This window comes from Coturnix japonica, chromosome Z, assembly GCF_054131305.1.
Source record: "Coturnix japonica strain WE chromosome Z, WE-NBRP24, whole genome shotgun sequence".
Taxonomy (NCBI): Eukaryota; Metazoa; Chordata; class Aves; order Galliformes; family Phasianidae; genus Coturnix; species Coturnix japonica.
Window position 1 is genome coordinate 30,321,188 of NC_140702.1, and position 21,167 is coordinate 30,342,354.

General features: G+C 36.8%; 1 protein-coding gene across 5 annotated transcripts in view; it reads left to right on the plus strand.

Moving 5' to 3' along the window:
- The window catches only part of HOOK3 (hook microtubule tethering protein 3), a 67,364-nt gene extending 49,272 nt beyond the window's left edge, over nt 1–18,092 (plus strand). For 4 of the 5 annotated variants that reach the window (XM_085528272.1, XM_015849553.3, XM_085528271.1 and 1 more), the window contains 10 exons: nt 1,229–1,316; nt 1,864–1,936; nt 3,982–4,122; nt 6,087–6,174; nt 11,018–11,052; nt 11,791–11,873; nt 13,176–13,276; nt 16,169–16,273; nt 16,387–16,458; nt 17,791–18,092. In XM_085528272.1, the coding sequence (XP_085384398.1) occupies nt 1,229–1,316; nt 1,864–1,936; nt 3,982–4,122; nt 6,087–6,174; nt 11,018–11,052; nt 11,791–11,873; nt 13,176–13,276; nt 16,169–16,273; nt 16,387–16,458; nt 17,791–17,931 (927 nt within the window). In that variant the 3' untranslated portion in view covers nt 17,932–18,092. Of the gene's footprint in view, nt 1–1,228; nt 1,318–1,863; nt 1,937–3,981; nt 4,123–6,086; nt 6,175–11,017; nt 11,053–11,790; nt 11,874–13,175; nt 13,277–16,168; nt 16,274–16,386; nt 16,459–17,790 lie in introns of those variants that run through there. The other variant, XR_014939169.1, reaches the window with a different exon arrangement.
- Nucleotides 18,093–21,167: the final 3,075 nt, after the last annotated feature.

The following is a 21,167-nucleotide window of genomic DNA, read 5'->3' on the forward strand; positions in this document are numbered from 1 at the left end:
TAACAGACTGCAGAATCTTTGCTTTCAGCGGCTGAATTTGAACACTCCTCTGAGTAGCCATTTTTCTGTATTTGTAGTAAAACCAGCTTTTAAATGGCTAGACTTATGAAATGGCTTGCTGTGCTAACAGAACACACACTGTATCCCGTTTGTTTTGACAGTTGTACCAGAGTTTCCTGGATAGGATTCAGAAATACAACAGAGGCCTCTGCCACACCTCACCAATGTAGTCTTTGCCAACGGTTTTCCAAGTTCTTAATCTATTTGGGCTGAAATATAAAATACATATCTGAATCAAACACTAATGTGTTCAGATTCAAGGAGATATCAATATGCACAGCAGAGTTGAGGTCTGACTTGGGCCTTTTAGTGATGCTGGATATTTCTGATATTGAAGCACACTACAACTTACATCTTTAAATAGTTGCTAGTCTCTCCTTTCAATTCTCACTCTTGGCATCTTTCTGGACTAAAACCTGGTATTACTTGTAAATTCTCATTTTTGCCAAAAGGAGATTTCTGTCAAATGAGAGTATTTACATGATGCTACTTTAGACCTACCTATCTAGATCCCGAGATTGGCCTGTTCTGTTTTTCAGTTCTTTGGACTAAGTCTTAAGCAACTAGTATTTCTAAATACATGAGATGCTGGCTGGTGAATGGCAGGTCTAGTTGGCACACACCAGGAAGGAGTTACGGAACTGCTACTCACACTTTCACGGCTGAAAGGGAAACAAAACTAAGTTAGTGAAGTTTTTGTTTTGTGTTGATCATGCCTTTTATTTCACTGCTGGCTAAGTCTTGATTCTTGGTGAGGGAAACACCTGCAGTGTCTTCTCACTTGACTTTCCCTTGGAACAAACCCCCAATGAGGGAAAGAGGAAGATGGCTTAACGGTTCTTGTACATACTGTTTAATATCGGGCTTCAGTACTTTGTGTCACTAATGTGAATGATTGTATTACCTTATATCCTAATGCTTTTACTCCTCATAGCTGTGTTAGCAGAGCATCAGACCTCCTCCAAATAACAGTTTGTGTGAAATACTTTAAATTTCTTCTTATTCTGTCATGAAATAGGCTGAGATGCCTTAATTTGAAAAGCAGACTCTGATATCACATTCAGTTCTTTTGAAAGTATTGATGCTGTATGCCTTTTGTCAAATTCTATAGTTTGAAGATGGAATGGTAGTGCCTAAACTTATATTTATTCTCTTTCTGATTATTTAGAGATTAAGAACAGAAAGGGATTCTTTGAAAGAAACTATTGAAGAACTCAGGTGTGTACAAGCACAGGAGGGCCAACTCACCACCACAGGTAACAAATATGAAGATGAAAAGCATCTTTTTCTAGAGATTTATCTGAAGAGTACTGGTTGTGCTTTGTTTAGGAGAAAATAAATTTAGAATTCTTTGAAAGCATCAATGAGAAGCTGCTTCTACTACTCAAAACTTGCATAACTTCTGATTTCAGTTGATCAGAACTTTGTCTCCCCCTCACTGTGGTAGTTCTAGGATGTATTTCTGAACTGTCTAGTCAGTCTGAAGAAAATTACTTATGCTTTCTCGGGTGTTTATGGTATTTCATGTGTTGTGATGTATTTGTATTGTTAGACAGCCTTCTAATAAAGACCATAAGCAGAAAATGCACCAAAAAATCATGTTGACCAGATTCTCTGTAGAGAGAATTAACAGTTGTTTTCTGAATGAAATTGTGCCTGTCCTGCTGTAGCTTGACTCTGTGCCATTTTCCATATTTATAGCATTACTCTAGAGTTACAAACTTGCAGAACAAAACTTATTACTGTTTCTGTAAAAGAAAATAACTGGTCTGCTTGTTAAATGTTTTACTTCTCCTGACACAGGATTGATGCCCCTAGGAACACAAGAACCATCAGACAGTTTAGCAGCAGAAATTGTTATTACTCCTGAAATAAAGTAAGCCAATACATGTGCTTTGTTGTACTAACCATTATGATGTACCCATAAGTGAGTGCTGAAAAGTTTCTGCAGTTAATATTTCCTATCTCATTAAGGATTTTTGTGCAGCAGGAGCTTTTATGCTTAGAACAAAGTTCATTTGACCTCACTCCAGTTTTTGTATTGTGCTCCAAAAGAAGGAAAAACAAGGAACTTCACCTCAGACTGTACTTTTCCTGCAGAGGTCATGTAACTGCAGCTTGTATGTGCTTTGACAGAATACCAGTATTTGCTGTTGCAAAAGGAAAAAATGGCTAACAATGTGAAAGGAGCAGTAAATTTTGTAACCAATTTTAGATCAATAGTAAATGATTACTATGAAAGAACATAACAGCCGTGGCAGAGCTGAAAGTCATTGTATCTTAAAGAAGTTGAAAGTCACATTATGCCAGTGTCACGGGCTTACCCCTAGATATCAGTCTGTGACAGGGGGGCACAGGCCCTGGGAAAAGGGAAAAAAAGAGGAAAGGTTCCCAGCACAACCCTGCTAGCCATGGGTTCCTGGAGACGGGGAAGGGCAGAGAGCGAGCAGATAGCTTTAACAAAGAGAAAACATAATGGCAGCAATCTGAGGAGGAATGGGAATTTACTAAATGTAACCAAATCAAACAAAATCAAAGAGGCGAGAGTACCTAAAGTAGGAGGTGAACCATGATAGTGCAAGGGAAGCATGTGCTTTGCTCTGCAGTGAGCTGAGACGGTCGGAGGCAGAGAGCAGCTGGGGTCCGGGCCAGAATCCCACCCCACTTCCTTCTCATGGCCCTTAACCTCCAGGAACCAAAATGGTTCTGGCACTAGCACAGAACAAGAACATTAACTCTTTAACTGCCACTGTTCTGCGTGATGTTCTGATGTGGAATACCGACAACAGAAATCACAAAGTAAACCAGTAAGCTCATTCATTATGACTATAACCTGAAAGTTAGGTTACTTTGAAAGACAGCCATGTCTTAGAAATCTGTTGACCCTGTAAGCATTTAATTTTTTTCATCTCTACAAATACTGATACAGCTGATAAAGAGTGGAAAGCTCCTTGTGTGGTCAAAAAATAACTTCAGTGATAAAGGAGTAACTTTTTACCAAATTAATCGTGGAATAGAGTTGACTTTCTTCTACCTCTACTGATACACCTTAAATTCAAGAGCATTCATCTTAGTTTTGTTAAGGAATTGGAAAACATTTTTTGGCAGTATTAGTGGAGTATGGAGTTACTGATTGAAACTACAAGACTGGATGAGAGAAGACAGGAGCCGTAAATTCTGTAAATAGCCAGGGACAGACTTGTCATTTCACCATCTCCTCACACTCCTGAAGATGAAATCTAGATTTTATGGAAGTATGCATCTGTTTATAGCTCCTCAACTCAGCCTCCTCGACTGCTACATAGAGGTAGTGGCAATAGCTATCTTAGTACTAGAACTTCCTGAGCTGGAGGTCTGGGCTCTTGCTTCTGTAGGTGAAGAGGAAAGGCAGCCCACACATTCAAGCAGCAGTTACTGTTCTCTTGTTGCCACATTGTGGCAGAACATGAATCTGTTTACAAGCATCTTCCTCCATCTCATGGAGGAAACCAGTTGACTACACAGGAAATTTTTGCAGCCTAAGGCCTGTCAGTTGCACCAGAGTGAATCAACAAGTATCATGAGGAAAAGCAAACCCTTAAGTAGGAGTAGCTTCTCCAGGTTTTAGCAGTAGTTCATTTACAGCTGAGATTATAACCTCTCTTGATTACAACCTCACTTAGTTCCAGATTTTCTGTATTCTACCTAATAAACACATCCTGCTATACTCTGAGATCTAATAGGGTCATTCAGGCAAATTTCTTCTGTGTTACTTTCAAAAATTACTGCTCCTTTAACTGGATTTTAATTTGGGGCCTTGAAGACATGATTGTTGTTTCAGCTATCTCCCTTATATAGATTAAGACAATCTTTATGCAATCTTTACACATCCTGTGGTAATGTATTTACAATTTCTGTAAAATTGTGTTTCAAATTATTTAGGGAAAAACTCATTCGTCTTCAGCATGAGAACAAGATTTTGAAGTTGAATCAAGAAGGTTCTGACAACGAAAAGATTGCCTTGCTGCAAAGCCTTCTTGATGATGCAAATTTACGGAAGAATGAGTTGGAGACAGAGAACAGGTAAGAAGTATTGTCCTCTGCCCCCTAAGTTATTTTTTTTTTCAGTCAATGCAGTACACTTCTGTACGGTTGACAGGTAAACAGAGGTCAAACCAAATGTTTTGTATCAAAGATTATCGTGATAGAAAGGTAATCAGTGATAAATAGGAAACACTTATCGATGTCAAAGGCTTGCAGTAAACCCCACACAGGAGTGATCTCCAGAGAAAGAAACCCTTCCTTAGTGGTAGTCAGCCCTTAAGTGAGATCTGTGAGAGGTGGAGCCAAGCTCCGCCCCTTCTGGTAGCACAGCTGAATTACCTTCACCTGTGCTCCCACAGCTGACTCATTGGTTGTCTCAGGTGGTTAATCGGAGGTTCAGGCTGTGATCAGCAATTTCCCATACAACCTCTGACACATTTTTCCCAACCTAAGGTTTCCCCAGCACAATAAAAGCATAAACTTACTGTTCTGAGTGAAATGCCAAAAGGTTGTGATTGAATTACTGCAGATCAAAAACAATCTAAGAGATGGGGAGGCTATGTAAGCTATGTAAGAAGGCAGGCTCTGGGGGTTGTTGTTTAAAAATACCTGATGGAAGTGCCTAAAGCAGATGGAGCTAAAGTCTTTTCAGTAGTGAGGCCGAAGAGGCAATGGGCAAAAACTGAAACATGAGAAATTCTACCTAAATGTAAGAAAATATTTCTTTACTGTGAGTGTTGCTAAACACTGGAATGTGATGCCTGGAACATGTTGTCTCCATGCTTGCTAGTACTCAAAGCACAGCAGCCCTTGTCTGTCTCTATGGATGTGCACCTCCAGGAGCACGATCCATCTGAGGATGCTAAGGTGATGATAAATAAAGCTGACCCTTAGCTGCACATGGCTGCTCTTTGTTTAATCTTTGAAAGGTCTTGGTAGTTGATAGAAATTTTTGAAGTTTGAGAAAAGGTCAGTGCTACACTCACCTTCAAAAAGGCTGAAATCATAGAATATCAAGGTTGAAAAGGACCTACAAGATCATCTCATCCAACCAGCAAAGAAAAAGGATCTGTGCATGCTGAAGTGTATCTGCTTCCAGTCACATGAGGGACAGGCAAGGCCAATGTGAATATTTCAGGCCTGACTAATGTGATTGTCTCCTACAGTGAAACAGGTGTCTGCCTATGTGGAAGTGGCTTTGGCAAAGCCTTTGTTACAGTCTCCCATAAGTATCTTTATGTTCAGAATGGTGACGTACAGGCTGAATAAGCAGTAAATTCAGTTGTAGTGAATAGTATCAGTAGGGCATGGAGATAGAGAAGCATTGAGGTGAGGGATGCTGGAGCATACCATGTGTGGTAAGACTGAGGACAGGGTTTGTTCAGCCTGCAGAAAAGATGACAGGGGAGATCATTCTGTGATATACATCTGTATAATGGGAATGTGTAAAGAAGGCAGCTGGTTTATGGTGGAAGTACAAGAGGCAGTGGAAATTGTTTTGGGTACAGGAGATTTTGAAGGAATACAAAAGGAAAAACACGTCCAATGTCTTCTCTTAGAAGAGAGGCACAAAGAAGTTGTCTGACCTCTATCCTTAGTGGTATCCAGACCTCAGCATTACATCATACTGCTTCAAGGAAGAAGTCTGAGACCTCTCAGGAGGTCCTCCAGGTTATTAGAGTTCTGTGTCTGCATAAAGGCAGTAATGTAGTTGTCCTCCCACAGAAAGTCAAAGAGTTAGAAACTCTTCTTGTTTATATATGGAAATAATTTCTTATGACTTACATCCAACACTGACTTGGAGAAGTATCAAAAATGTTCTGAGAGGCTGCTGACACTGTCTCTGCAACTGTTGTACCAAGTTCTGTTGTAAATGTTTAGTGAATAAAATGCAGTATTATATATCTTATGTAGGTCTGGAAACACCAAATCCAAAAAGTCTTAGGCGGCATCTTGAAATTTTTTGTTGTTTTCTGAGAAACAAAATTTTACCTATTCCATAGATTGGTGAATCGGAGACTTCTTGAAGTGCAATCGCAGGTTGAAGAACTGCAGAAATCTTTGCAAGATCAAGATTCAAAAGCTGAAGATGTAAGTAGAAATCTGTATCGAACTTATGTTGAAATAGTTGCAGTGACTTAAATGTAGAACTTTTTGTAGAACTTTCTGCTTGCTATTTAGTAAAGAATTGGACTGCTAGGAATTTCTTATTGTTTAGCATATTCTTTGTTATTGTCTTAACACTAAATTGTTCTTCTTTAAATAGAATATAAGACAAAAAAAAAAAAGACATTTCTGTAGGAAAAAAGGATATAAACCTTCTATGCAGAGAAAGTATTAAATATGTTTTATTTGGTTAAATTTTGTATGTTCCAGCACCAAACACAGCATTGTTTAAAATTAGATAGCTAGAATAGAAAGTTTTGAGGGAAATTAAGGGCATGGTAATTCTCTACATCTTAATAAAGTATCTGAAGATATTTTTGTTTAAGTAGTGGAATTTAAAGTCTTTGCTGCTGGTGGATGCCCTGTAATTTTATTTTTTTTTTAATGTATCATCTAATGACAAAAAGCTGGGCAGGCCAAAACTGGAAATGGCAAATGGGTAGTCACTTAACGTAATGCAGCGTTTTCTGTTTCCACACACAGAGTTACTTTTGTTTTAACTATGAAAATATACATCGTGGCAGGTTGTGTGAAGAACAACTTTCAGTTTTCCACTCAAAAAATGCTTTTGCCACCTCCTGTATTTGATACAAGAAGTCCTCTAACTTTCTTGGAAACAGTGATTTTCAGGAGGATATATGTATATACAGTGTATACTCACAATACCAGCGTATTCCCTGCTAATTGGCAGCAAGTTGTAATGTGTTGCATTCTATTTTTGTGTTTTTGTTTTAACCGATTTATATTAAAGAAATGACATCTTCTACCTGCTTCTTTTCATTTAAGAGTTTTTAATTTAGCTTGTCCAATTAATTGTTAGAATAAACTGCATGTAAGTGAAGACCATAGTCTGTTTCAATTAAGATTATTTTCTTAACTAATTTAGAATGTGTTTTAGAGTGCATTTTAAAATAGGTTAATACTATTTTATGATTCTGAAATATTCTTTATGTTCTTGTTCATTTACCAAAGTCTGATTTTTCAGGATGAACAAGAATATAAGAACAATCAGATACTATGTATTGTTAATGGTCCCTATCTAATTGAATTCACTATGATTTACTGCACTGGAATTCTGTTCCTTTATAAAGCTCTGATTTGGATGACAGCTTAGGGCATGTCTACAGCTTGCTTACTGGGCTGATTGCAGCCCGTGCAGGCAGCATGTGAGGTTGTTATGCTAGTAGTAAAACAGTACCATGGTACAGCGTGCTGTGTGTGTACGAACAGGTGCTGCTAAGCAGAGCTGGAGTTCATGGCCTGTTTTGCCAAGTTCAGTATGTAGGCCTTCACTTCTCTTAAAGAGGCAAAATAGTGTAGAACCAGATCAATTGAGGCTGCAAGAACATCTGAATTGATGGTGAACCTTATCCAGTCTAACACAGACTGTGGCAAACCTCAAAGTTAAACCCAGTATCAAGGGTAATCAGGATGTACTTGGACATCTTGAAGTTATCCGTAAACTATCCATAGAAAAAGTGACTCTTGAGAATCACGAGAACAGAGATAAGGAGGCACATGGCATGCAGTTCATTGTTGCATCTGAATTTTAACTACTTCTCTGCAATGGTGCATTGAATTTTTTATACTGAAGGTGTAGTGGAAAGAGGATGTTAGGAAGGTTTCATGAGTAGTCCCTTCTGGGTACTGCCTTGCTAGCTAGGGAATGGCTGCCTTTCCCTGAGCTTCCAGACTGCCATATCAGGTGAAACATCCATGGTGTGCCAGAATAGCAGGTTTAATTTGTTGTCTTTCAGAACATGTACATGTATAGGGCTGCTCAACAAATATTCCAGACAACCTTGTTATGTCATTTGCATGCTCTATTGCTCCTTTTCTTGCTTTTTGCTCTTTTTCTGCTTACTGTAAATATAATCCCAAATAAACAACTAACCTTCAAGTGCTTCCACTCCTCTAAATCAAGTTCTGCCAAATCTGTAACAAGTCAGGGATTTTTTTGTACTGTTACATAGGCAATCTTGGCTTTATGTGCTATTCTTAATACAGTTACTGTGTCTTCCTGAATTAGCTCCTCCCTGAAAGGTCCCCAGAATTCTGTTATCTGTTCGGTTTCTTGTGAATTCAGCAGCTTAGCTCGTTACTCCTACTTGTCTGTGAAATCTGGTCATCCTAGTGACATTCACAAGTTTTCTCAGCTTCTGACATCGTTAGCTGTTGTATCAGGCAGTTTTCTTGAATAAAGTGCTATAGTGTCTCTCATACTGTTTAGTTATCCTAACCTCAAGCTGGATCACAGTCATCTGTCTGCAGCCTTTAGTCTCCAGAAAAGAGAGAGAATGCTTTTCTTGGCCCGTATGCAATTAAGTATTAATAATTTTTCAAGGAAAAGGCTTTATTTTTTAGGTGTTTCAGATGCAAGGGCCGATAGCAGTTAAATACTGGGGAAATTAGCTTTTCTAAATCACTTCATCAGTTGTTTCTTTTAGTGCTTTGTAAGCGGAACTCGTTAGCATAGGGACAGAATAACTAAACTGCTAGTATGGATTTGTTGATTTTTCTACAGTTCTATAAAGAAATATTTTTCTATTATGAACAAGTGAAATGCATGAAGATCGTTATGAAGCTATTTAAAGAATAGAGGAAGCTTCAGCTCCTGCTGGGATTTTAAGATACTGGCCTTCCTACGTGGGAACAGCAGTTATACCATTTCTGAGTAGCAGAGGATTTAGATGCGTGACTTTGAAACTGACTGAAACTTTAAAAATAAAACTGGGCAGACACTACTTTTTTTTTTTTTTTTTGAGTAATTCATTTGGATTTATCTATCTTAGAGAGTATGCGTCTTTAGGCTGGTAAAGCTACATGTTTTACCTTTTGTCCTTTTTTCCCTTCTTGTGTCTTGGGAAATTATTCTATCTAGCTTCCTTTAATGGCATGTGCTGTGCATTGTTCTTGCTTGTGAGAACATTTGATCTATCTGGATGGTAAGCAGGTTACTCCCTGCTGATCGGTATCTCTCCCAATCTATATCCAAATGTAATGTAAGGATCCTGAAAACAAAACCTGAGATCATCGTTAATTTTCTTAGAAGCCTTTGGAAAGTAAATAGTTACTGCTGCCAGTTTTTCCTTTTCTTGTCTAAGCAAGATGGGTAATACTCCATATGGTCAGACAGAAGTGGCCTTTCCAATTTACTTTAGGACCAAGAATTTGTTGTTACTAAAAAGCTGGGGATGCAGTAATTGTTCAGAGAACCAGAAAAGATAAAGCAAAGTGATAAAAATCTGCAGATTCCTTGCTGCTCTAAATTTATGACTCTATAATCAATGGAGTTATGTTGGCTTATTTTTGCATACTCTTCCAATTGGAAATGCAACTTTTGAGGTTAATTTACACATTGGATGTTAGAATTCATAAAACATGACCCAGCAATGTGATCAAAGACAATATTTGAAAGCCTTTACCTGTAGCAAACCCAGCATTTGGGGTTGATACACACTGTAATTGTCCCTGCTGGCTGGGTGTCAAAACATGTACTGAAAGATCAGTGGAGGATAAGCAGTGAAGTTTGATGATGATGGTATTGTAGAGCAACTGTCACGTGCTAGAGTTCCACTTTGGTTGGTGTAGAATAAACACACAACAAAATGGAGATTGATTTAATACTTTACATTTGTTTTATACTTGATCTGTGTGATAAAAGCACAATTTATAATCACCCTGGGAAAACACATGCATTTCTTTATTGTAGTGGTAACTCAATAGACTGTGTATTTTCTCCTGTTATGTTACTTGTATTATTTTTTTCTTTAATGACTTTACAAAAAGCAGTTGTTCTCCTTTGAAGTTCTGATTTGATTATTTATGAATGTGCTTTTTACTATTTCTGTTTTTCTTTTTTTTTAGTAGTGTGTTTTAGAAAATGTTTTAGTATGAAACAGCTGATGAGAATGGAGGAGAAAAATACGCATGCCTGAAAATATGCATAGCTTTAACTTTTCTGTTCACGTACTTTCTAAATAGTTTCTTCTGTTGGTTGCTCTTTTGCTTTGTACTGATGTCATCTCTGTTTCTTGGCATGGGCTTCTGCTCTAGGCTATTGTGAGTATGGCTTTCTGTTTACTTAACACTACTTTCAGTTCATAAACATTTGCTAATTTCATTTTATTTTATTTTTTTAATTTTTAAAATACTTACTTTATGCAAAGTGAGTTTAACGTTAAAGTAAAATTTACTTTGAAGCTATTGCTTAAAGAGCTTGTAGAAATGTGAATTAACCAGAAAGTGGAACACTGTAAGTTGTATGATACTTTTTTTTTTTAAACATGTCAGTAGAGATGAGAAACAGAAAAGTTGTAAAAATATTTATTGTTCCCTGGTCCAAAACACTCTTTTTCTACTAATTTCTGCAGGAATAGGAATTTGTTTCAGCTAACTTATTACATGTCTTCATTCAAATTGCTTTGCAGTGACTCTTCTAGTGGTTTTTGCTGCATTTTCTATTTCAGGTTAATTTGTTAAGGCTAATTAAAACTGCTGATGATCCTTTATGGATCTTGCCCATATTGATCTAATTCCTGGGGAAATATCTGTGAAAATATGAAGCATTCTTATTTCAGAGTTATCACACAGATGTCAAGGAAAGGATTCTGCCACAGAGGACAGGTTTACAATTGTGATCTAAATCTGAGTGAAGTAAAAAGGTGGATTTTGGTTAGAATGTCAAAAATGTATCTTAAAGTTAATTTTAAAATTATGTTAAAGCACCACAATATATTAAAGTAACGCATTTAACTTTCCATTTTAGTCAGTTCTTCTGAAAAAGAAACTTGAAGAACATCTGTAAGTATTGTGTTAGTCTTATTTTGCTTTCTATTTAAAATGTGCTTTCCATATGGCAGGGAAGGCAGACAGTCATGAATAATTCATCTAAAAGCTATATGAGTAAGAGAAACTGCTTTGCACAGGAGAGCTAGGGAATCTGCTCTTTGGATATTATTTTCATTTCATAGAAAACTCTTGACAAAATAGTAAAAGCCGTAATTAAACCATCATTCTGTGATAAGGAATGATGTGTAGGGAGCCTGCTTTGGCAGGGGGGTTGGACTCGATGATCTCTAGAGGTCCCTTCCAACCCCTACAATTCTGTGATTCTGTGATAATTAGGATATGTCACCTAACTGCATAAGAGGAGTGATTTATTTTGTTCTGAGGTTCTATAGTTCTATAGTTTCTATAGCTTTGGGGCTCAGCCGTTCTTTCTTAATGTAATCTCAGTTACAAGTACTCATTTTAGGCATTGGTTGCACAATTTACTAGAAGTTCTAAGGTTAGTTAATGACTTTGTACCAAGAATGAAGCCGCTTTTCCTCCATATACTGTAATAAGTTTCAGCTTATGTTACAAATATTTCTACAGTGACATTGATATACCTGTCTTTTGTCCTTTTTGCCCCACAGCAAAAATCAGTAATGCTGTAAGAAACATATGACTATTTGAGTTTTCTTATATGTCATTTAATGTTCATTCAATCACAGTAGGTTTTGGGAAAACAATATATGCCTTTTTGATTTGTAACAGTGAGAAGCTCCACGAAGCTAATAATGAGCTACAGAAGAAACGAGCTATTATCGAGGATTTGGAACCAAGATGCAATAACAGCTGTAAGTTCACTGGCATTCAGTCTATTCCTTTTCTTTGTAAAGTTCTTTGTGAGGTCTTTAATTAGAATGCCTGTAGAAAGTGCAGGCTAAACAAAATGTACATTTTAAATGGCAGTGATATTTGTTGTTAATTTCTTCAGAATTTATGATGGCTAGAAAAAATGCTTATAATACTCAAAATGAAGGAGATGGTATCTTAAATACCACCATAACAGTGACCATAGAAGTAGCTACTCAGTATCATAATGGTCGTTGAACCTCTGCTGCTCAGAACTGTTGTGTCTCTTAGCATCTTAATTTTTAAGATCCTTGGGTTATTTTTACTGACAATACATATTCCTTCAGTATGTTTTTGGATGACAGATTAGAACTGTGTTGTAATTTGAGAAAGCCTTTAGACAGCGGTCAACAAGAGCGGCAGTTTTATATCATACAGACAGATGGTTTCCAAACTCCTAGCATCTAGCTGTTAATGACTGATGTTTTAGTACAGTCATGCTGTTTATTTCAGGAGATATATTACTGGAGCTGGGTTGTTGTTTTGAAGCTTACTCACTCTGAACAACAAGGCAAAAACCTGCAACCAATTTTAGTTTCTCTGGTATGTGCTAAAAAAATTCTAGTCTTGAAAAGATCCAGGAAAACTGAAATACATCAGTACTCATTGCACGAATCCTCTGTACAAAAGGGATTTTTAATTATTTTGAGCCAAAACTATGGGAATGGGCCTTTTTCTGTGAAGATGTGTAGTTTATACAGACTGTAGTGGCTCAGCTTATTTTTTTAATCAGTGCAGGAAAAGACCATGCAGTGAAACTATCCTGGGCTGCACTGCTGCAGAAGAAATTAAATGGAGTAAATTAATGTAATTCTGATAATTTTTTGTCCAGTGTTACAGTTATCTAGGCATCATGCCTGTTGATCATTAATCTCACATAGAATAGGTAAACTCATTTTTATCTGAGTTACAGTACCAAGATATTTCACAATATATAATGTATTAAGAAACACATGTTGTGAGTCTGCTAACAAATTGCAGTGATTTGATTCCCTTTCTCTTTATTTTTCATCGTTTTTTAAAACGAAATTGTGTACTTGCTTGAGATTATGAAAGAATGCACATTTGTCCTTTTCCTGAGCTGTATAGTAATTAAAATAATGATATCTGCTGAATTACGTTCCTCATGTTAGCTTTTCTTAACTGCAGTATGTTCTAGCTGTGCTTTAAATGTCTGTGTGAGCTCATGAAAGTAAACATAATGCAATTGTTGTTTTCCAATGTGTGTTCCTTCTTACATAAAGCACTCAAAATTGAAGAATTACAAGAAGCTTTACGGAAGAAAGAGGAGGAAATGAAGCAAATGGAAGAGCGTTACAAAAAGTATTTGGAAAAGGCCAAAAGTGTAAGTGTGTCTGTTCTGCATTAATGATTCCTGTCTGCTTCACATGCCTACTCTCCAGGAACAGAAAACAAAGAAGTTAACTTGTATATACAGTGTTAAGAACAAGAAGAGAAATTGTGCACCATCCTACTGTTATGGTACACAAAATTGATTTATTCTGCAGATTTTACTCTTGTGTTCATAGCTGTCCCCTTTTGCTGCCTATCAATAAGCCCCTTTGCTGTCTCTATAAATGTATATACCCATAGCAGTAAATTTCTGGGAGTCACCCCGTCTAACCCACTTAGCAAAGTCAGCAGATGACAAGGAGAAGTGTGCTAAACCCTTTCTAATGTTATGACAACCTATTTCTTTATCAGAATTCTTCAATACTTGTGTCTCTGAGCTGACGGAACTGTAGATTAGCTGAAGTCACATCCATAGTAGGAAGTGATGTGAAATAGCTGCTTTGTGTTTCACAGTCAGAGATCCACCCATATGAACTACCAAGGAAGGAAAGCTCTATGAACAAAAGTATTTTTTTAATCGGCGTTTGCGTTGGGACTTCTGGGGACTTATGACAGTTTTCCTGAAGGTTATGCTTATGTGCACATATTTGTAGCTTACTGAGACCAAGTACTGGCACAGCTTGATCAACAAGCTCTGCTTTCATCAGTTTTTCCTGTTTTGATAAAGATTCACAGACAGAGAAGGAAGTTTGGAGTTCTTTGCTTTGTGGGTGGCTGCATCCATTTACGTGTGTTGCTAGATGGTCTGGGCTTCTCACACTGCTCAGTCAGTAATGTCTGTCTTACCTGCAGTAGACAATTTGACAGACCCCCACACTGACCCCTTTCCTGCTACAGATTTTGTTCAGTTCTTAATGCTCAATGATTTTTTTTGTCTTTATTCCTTTTAGGGTCACTTTTAACAGTTTCCTTTCTGTTACTGCCCTTAATGTTTACAGCCAGGGGTAATTAGAGATTTACCAGGGTCATGATTACCAATTTATTTTATTATTCATCCTTTGCTTCCTGGCTTTTGATTGTGTCCTGGCTTATCTAATTGATTTAGAAACCATTTTAATATGAACTCCTTTACTGATGCTTTTTCTAAACAAAGTAGGTTGGTGGTTTTTTTTGCTGTTTGGTTTTTGGTTTTTTTGTTTGTTTTCTCTACTGAATCACCTGCAAAAGCTGTTAAATTCCTCTATTTATGATTAGAATTGATTTACCTTCGCTATTTAATATATGCTCCTGGATAGAAGATGGCTAATGGTATTGAGGTTGTGGCTTCAAAATGGCAGTACTGAGATCGCAGCCATGGTTCCATTTCTTCTCTCTGACTATACCTTGATATTCTGTTTAAGTTTCTTGAAAGTGTACCATTGTTTTCATTTATGCCAGAGTTCATGATAGTATCAAGAAGTCTGGTGTGGCTGGATGGAGTTTAGCTGGAATCTATAAATGAGTTCCTAATCCGGCAGAATTTTATGCTTCCTCCTGTTATTTTGATATAGATTCCTCAGTGGCTCCTTATAGGATTTTTCAAAGGCCTCTGGAAATCTAAACAAATCTTTTTAATTTCCTTTTTTTTTTTTTTTTTTTTTTTTTTTTTCCCTTTTCCCTTTTGCCTTATGTTGCTTACTATTTCTCAGGGTATTCTGATGAGAGAGTCCTGACTTCCCCTTTCAGTAAGATTTATTTGTATGCACTGTGTTACTATGGGATGTTTTATACAACAGTGTTATTAGTTATTTTAGTCAGGTTAGCTTTTTGTGATCTTCTTACCAACTTTCAGTATTCATTTTTTTGTGTGGGAAGATGAATACAATCATAGCCTTCCACTACTGAAATTTTACACTAATCCAACTTGTGTTTTCTTAGAAATATAGTTTGTTAAAGTACTGTTTTATTCCAACATCTGTGTATGAATCTGAAATGGGTAGAAAGACATATGAGAAGTCTTCCTGTACATCCACATTCTATTGAAAAGATTTCTGGTTTTTTTTCTATTAAAGAGTTAGGAATCTAGATGTTATGCTGCATTTGTTCCTGGTTTAGCTCTGCGGCTTTTAGCACTCAGATGCTGCCTGTATTGAATGCCACATATAAGCATACCTAAGTGTGCATTCATCTTATTAATAAGTTAACTGCCATGCATATGTCACAGCATGCTTCTTGACATAACAAAGTTTTCTAGAATTAGTGCCATCTGGTGCCAGGTGGCATCTTTCCAGACTGAAGATACTTGTAAGCTGTAAAGGATGAGTTGGCAGGCCACAAATAGGTAGACGAGAGCTATAATGAGAAAAGTCTGTGAGAAGAGGTTTCCACCACTGTGGCCCAGCGTAATGCTGCTAGTGGAAAGACCTGTGTATGTGGCTCTGAGATACTTAGCCTCTTAGGTGTCAGTTTTTTCCATTAGTAGTTTCATTCTGTGGCCACGTAGAAGAGGCTCCTGTTCGGATTTGCTAATGTACTATGGCTGATGTTCAGGGCATCTGTCTTGCAGTTCTTCAAGATTGTTTTATAGGATTCAGCCTCTTAAAGCTACACATTCCTTTGTCCAGGGAGGTAGTTGAGTCACCATCTCTGGATGTGTTTAAGAGATGTGGTGCTCAGGGATATGATTTAGCAGAGGGTTGTTAGAGTGAGGGTACTATGGTTAGGCTGTGATTGGACTTGATGATCTTTGAGGCCTTTTCCAACCTGAGTAATTCTATGATTCTGTTCCACATGTTTGTGTGTCTTTTCTTACTATTTATGTGTTTTAAGTCACTTCTTTGTTTTCTAACCTGCCTTACATGGTTATAATTTTGTTTTGTTCTGTTTTTTGTTTTGTTTTGTTTTCTTGTTTCACTGTATTAATTTTGCAGCATTTAATTAAGCGCAAGTTGGTCTTATCTTACAGGTCATTCGTACCTTAGATCCTAAGCAAAACCAAGGTGCAGCTCCTGAGATTCAGGCTCTGAAAAATCAGTTGCAGGAACGGGATAGAATTTTTCATTCACTGGAGGTATTAATCTTCACGTTTCCTTGTTGATGTGTATTTCCTCATTGTTTTCTAGATAAAGTCTAATACTTATATTACATATTGTTTTTTAACTTTTGTTTTTGTTTGTTTTATAGAAAGAATATGAAAAAACAAAAAATCAAAGAGAAACAGAGGAGAAATTAATTGTTAGTGCCTGGTACAATCTGGTAAGAAACTCCAGAACATTAAAACATGGGTTATTTGTGAAGTGCCTTGTTGATTTACATACTGTTGTTTGAAAAGTGTTTTCCAACACATGAGACATTTGTTTCTATGTTTCTTAAAGTTTTAAAGATTTTACTATGTAAGAGTTTATATCTCTGATAACATTTGGGTAAGCTGGAAGCCTCCAATTGCATCTTGAAGTTCTAGTCTTTCTGTTTACTCACTTCCAGTGCTTGAATTTCTTACTTTGATTCTGCCATGTCCAGTCTTCTCATTGTTTCTAATGAAGGGGCAGAAGGAAACAATACAGCCTAGTACTGCAGTAAGCACTCTGACAAGCCACCTCTTCAATCTTGGGTATAAGTCCCAAGTGAAGGGTGAACATGGGCCTAGCATCCCCTTAAACTGTTCAGAATATAAGGAAACAGCTTCAAAGCTTTTGCTGAGTATTTGTGCAGAGGCATTTTTCGCCTTCAACAAATGTTGGGTCTAGTAACCCAGCTAACATCCATTTTTCATTCTCCTTCACCATGATGTTTAAATTACTCCTCACTTTCAGAAGAATTTTCTTCTTGCTGTTCTTTGTACTTGTTACATTCATGGATAGTAAGGCAAAAATAGTACTTAAGCAAAGTGTTTGAATCCCTTAAATATTGAAGGGATTTTCAAGTGGCTTGTGTCCTTGACCACATCTGTTGCATTACTACCACTGATGCACAGAACACGGGGCTGAATAAAGAGTTGTGTTAAGTAATGAGTGCCAAGGCAGACATGAGTGCCAAGGTGAGTGTTGATGGTTTTGTGTACGTCTTTTTCTAATTAGCTTTTACTTCTGTACACAGCTCACATCTCTTATTTTCTCCTTGCATTTGCTCCCACTGGAAACACACTTTCAAGATGTGCTGCTGCTGTATGAGCTGGTGCAGAGATAAAAATAATTTCATTGTTTTCAAAAGCAAAGTACTCTTCTAGTTCAGCCTACTAAAGGCAGATTGGGTGATGGGGGGAGGCACTTCTGAAGAGGTTTGTCCAGTTACCATGTGCCTATGTGGAAAAGTATATTGTTAGATATTGGCATCCAATGGACCTGCTTCTCAGCAGCTTCCTCCAAATTTGGACAGTGATTGGAAAAAATACTGAGGACATTGTAAAGGATCAGGAATAATGTCTTTTTTGTCATGCCCTTAAAAATGTAATGCCTTATGTTTGAAATTCGGAGCAACTTGGTGTTGGTGGAGGTGGTAAAATATGAATGAATAAAGTTGTCAAGTGTTGTGTTTTTTTGGTGTTTTTTTTTTTTTTTTCTGAGAAGTTTTTGGTTTTTATTCCCACAGGGGATGACTCTGCATAAAAAAGCAGCAGAAGACAGGCTGGCTAGTACAGGCTCAGGACAGTCCTTCCTGGCTAGACAAAGGCAAGCCACGAGCACAAGGAGATCATACCCTGGTCATGTCCAGCCAGCAACTCCAAAGTAGAGAAGCCTAGCCCCTAGAAAGAAAATTGCCCTGTGATTCAGGCTACTTCTATTGCAAATGACAACATTCAAGGGAAACGAACCAGCATTTTTTTCTCTTTTTCCCTTTTTACCACCCTTATTTTACAGTTCAGTAAAATATTTTGATTTCTCATTGTTCTATATAGTCTTTTGCTTATGTTTTTGGGAGTCCATCTCTCCCTTTCTCTCTCTCGCTCTCTCTCTGCATTTTTCTGAATGTGCCAAAGTTTTGAAAACATCTAGCTGTACAATAATGGAACCTCATAAGTTTATATGAAGCCTGGTCTCTTATGAAAAGCCTCCTATGGGTTGTCTAACAGTGTAAATTTCCTGCCACAGTTGATATGTTTGTGCCTACAAGAGTTGTCACACTTTGCAAGACTGCCTTTGTTTGAAAGGAATTAGACCTTTAGAATTGTGCTAACCAATTACTTCAAAGAAGACTGAAAACTCATAACGGAAATGCAAAATTAGTATGTAATATTATTGTAAAATATGTTTGCATCTGAAAGACTTATTGGCAACAAAAATGACTTTTATTATTATTATTATTATTAATCTCTTATTTTTAAAGTTTCCTCTTGTTCTTGGTGTTGAGTAGGGAAGCAGGATTTTTTTAAGGTTTTTTTTTTATCCCCTAGTGTTATGTTTGCTGGCAGAGCTGAATATTCTCAAATAGTTTGTCCTGTTGTTCTTGATCAGTTATATGCATAATACATAGTATTAAAAAAAAAACAAACCTGAAACATATTTGAACTGCTTTAATATGCTGCTGCATCTTCCATTTTGAAAAAGGCATTTTTATTAAAACTTTACTGCTTTGGACTTGCAGTACATAGCGAATCGAGGCCTAAGTTAATGCTGTTACTCTGTTTCAGTTGTCGTCCCCTGCTAAGCAACTTGCTTTTAATGTGTTGATTCAGGGTATAATCGTCTCTGTTGCCTTACTAATGGTACCAGTGCCTTCAGGTGAGCATGTTGCTGACTTTGCTGAAAGCTGGCTGTGATTTGCTGCCTTCTTAGCGTGTAGCTGGTTGATCGTATGTTACTCTCTGTTAACTTCATATTGATCAGTCAGGTGGATGGTGGCTCCTATTATTAATTTAGGCCCTGATTCTACAGAGTTCTTCTTTTTCCTTGAGTGATTCTGTACTCTGGCTATCCATTTATTTTATTTTATTTTATTTTTTCCAAAGATTGGTCAGACACAAAAGAGCTGAGTATTGGTGAAAAATTATTTTCTTATTTTAAACATTATTATCTTATTGTAAACATTTGTAATTTAGAGACTGTTTGTACCCTAATGGCACGTGCAGTCTGGTTTCCATATTTATTCTTTTAGTTTATTTTAAAGTCCTTCCCAGTGGAAATGTTTTTTCATAAATACCAATACAACAATTTATTGAGGGTCTGAAGAACTGCATTAATTCACAAGATAAATGGGATAGGCAAAGCATCACTAAATAAGCACACCTGGATTAAAGGGCAAGGAACAGGTGAATGACACCTGCAGGTACTCATATCCTCAAGTACATCATCAGTTTTAATCTAGGCTAATTATGTTTTTAGTATGTATCTGAAAAAGCTTCAGTCCTGATTTTTATATCTTTCGTACCAAAAGCATAGAAAGTCGGTTATCTGCATGTAGATTTGTCTTCTATGTTTCACATTTGGAAAAAAATAATAATAATTCCCTTTATTAGTTCAACTTAAGAGAAGTCTGGGCTATACTTGCAGGATAAGATGAGACAGCAAAGGTATGTTCTTGTGTGCAGGAAAGTAATGATGTAAAGGCAGCTTAGAACAATTTCTGTCCTTTTGTGTCTCTTACTGAGATGCCAAATGCTAACAGGACAAGAAAGTCTTATGTAAATCATGAAATCATAGGTATGACCTGCCAAAGTGACCACTGTTTGCTTGAAGTCTTTTTAATTATCTTTTTTGTGCAATCCATTGTAGTCGTTTGAAGAACTTTTCTTGTCTTGAACTTTTTACCTGTCTCCTGCAAGAACCAGAGCAAAGTGAATTTTTTGTTCTTATTGGATAGTTCAGCTTTTTTTATCACCTAGAGGAAGAAGATAAAGATAGCTAAAAATCCGTCTTTATTTTAATGTTACCAAACTGCCAAAGCAAACCTTGTGATAGAAAGAAATATCGTGATTTTAGCAGGTAGTCTTATCTCATAAATTTGTCTGAAAATTTCTTTTGTTGTTGCTATTAATTAGATGCATTCCTAACATAACTTAAATGCAATCTGTGCTTTTATTATTTTAACTTCTATTTTACCACTTTGTCCCCAAAGTTCTGATGACAGACAAATGCCTCTGATGGCTGAGAGATGGCAGAGCTTCTAAACAGTATTTGTACATTAGCTTTTAGTCATGGCATCTTTCCTCTCTTCATGGTTGCCTGCTTATTTTTCTACTCTGTGTTGGAATCTCCTCTTTTTGACTCAGCTTTCCTTTTCCCATAAGATAATATGCTGAAAATACACTAAAGTGTATATTAAACAAAACTTGCATTAAGTATAAAATTATAAGAATTATACTATAATCCTACAGGCATACTTCTAAAGATAATCTCTTTCTATCCAGTTACATTGAGTTATTTGTCCAGTCTTTTTAATGGCCATCAGTGGAATTCAATTCTTTGTTCCTCAGCATTTTCCTTTTATTGTTTATTGCATACCTCGATTCTTGATCATTGAATATGGACAGTTCTTAAGAAATATTGCTGGTTATGTAGCTTTGGAAGAAGTGTGAAAAATAAGGGCTCAGAGTATGACTTGAGGGAGAAAGCACCTGTGCAGAAGAGCTAGCAGTGAATCAGCCAATGCTGTCTATTCTTTGTATCATCAGTGAAAGAATATAGCCAAAAAAAACCAAAACAAAAAACATTGTCTTAGTACAATGTATACTTCTAAGAGACTTCCAGGAAGGTTTGTTTGGAGACAGTAGACTGTTGACATCAAAACTATAGCGATAATTGTTAAAACAATATGATAGGCTGTCCTGATATATTACAGAAGCAAGCAAGCAAAAAAAAAGCCCTGTCTAATTACAGGGTGGCCTTAAAGAAAAAGGGTTTTCCAGGACAGTGTCAAAACAGCTGAAGAATTCCTAGGAATACATTCCCAAGTACAGTGCTGAGGATATTACATGATAGATGTAGTCTTCTTGGGAGATTTCAATTAAATAAAAGGATATCAATTAAATA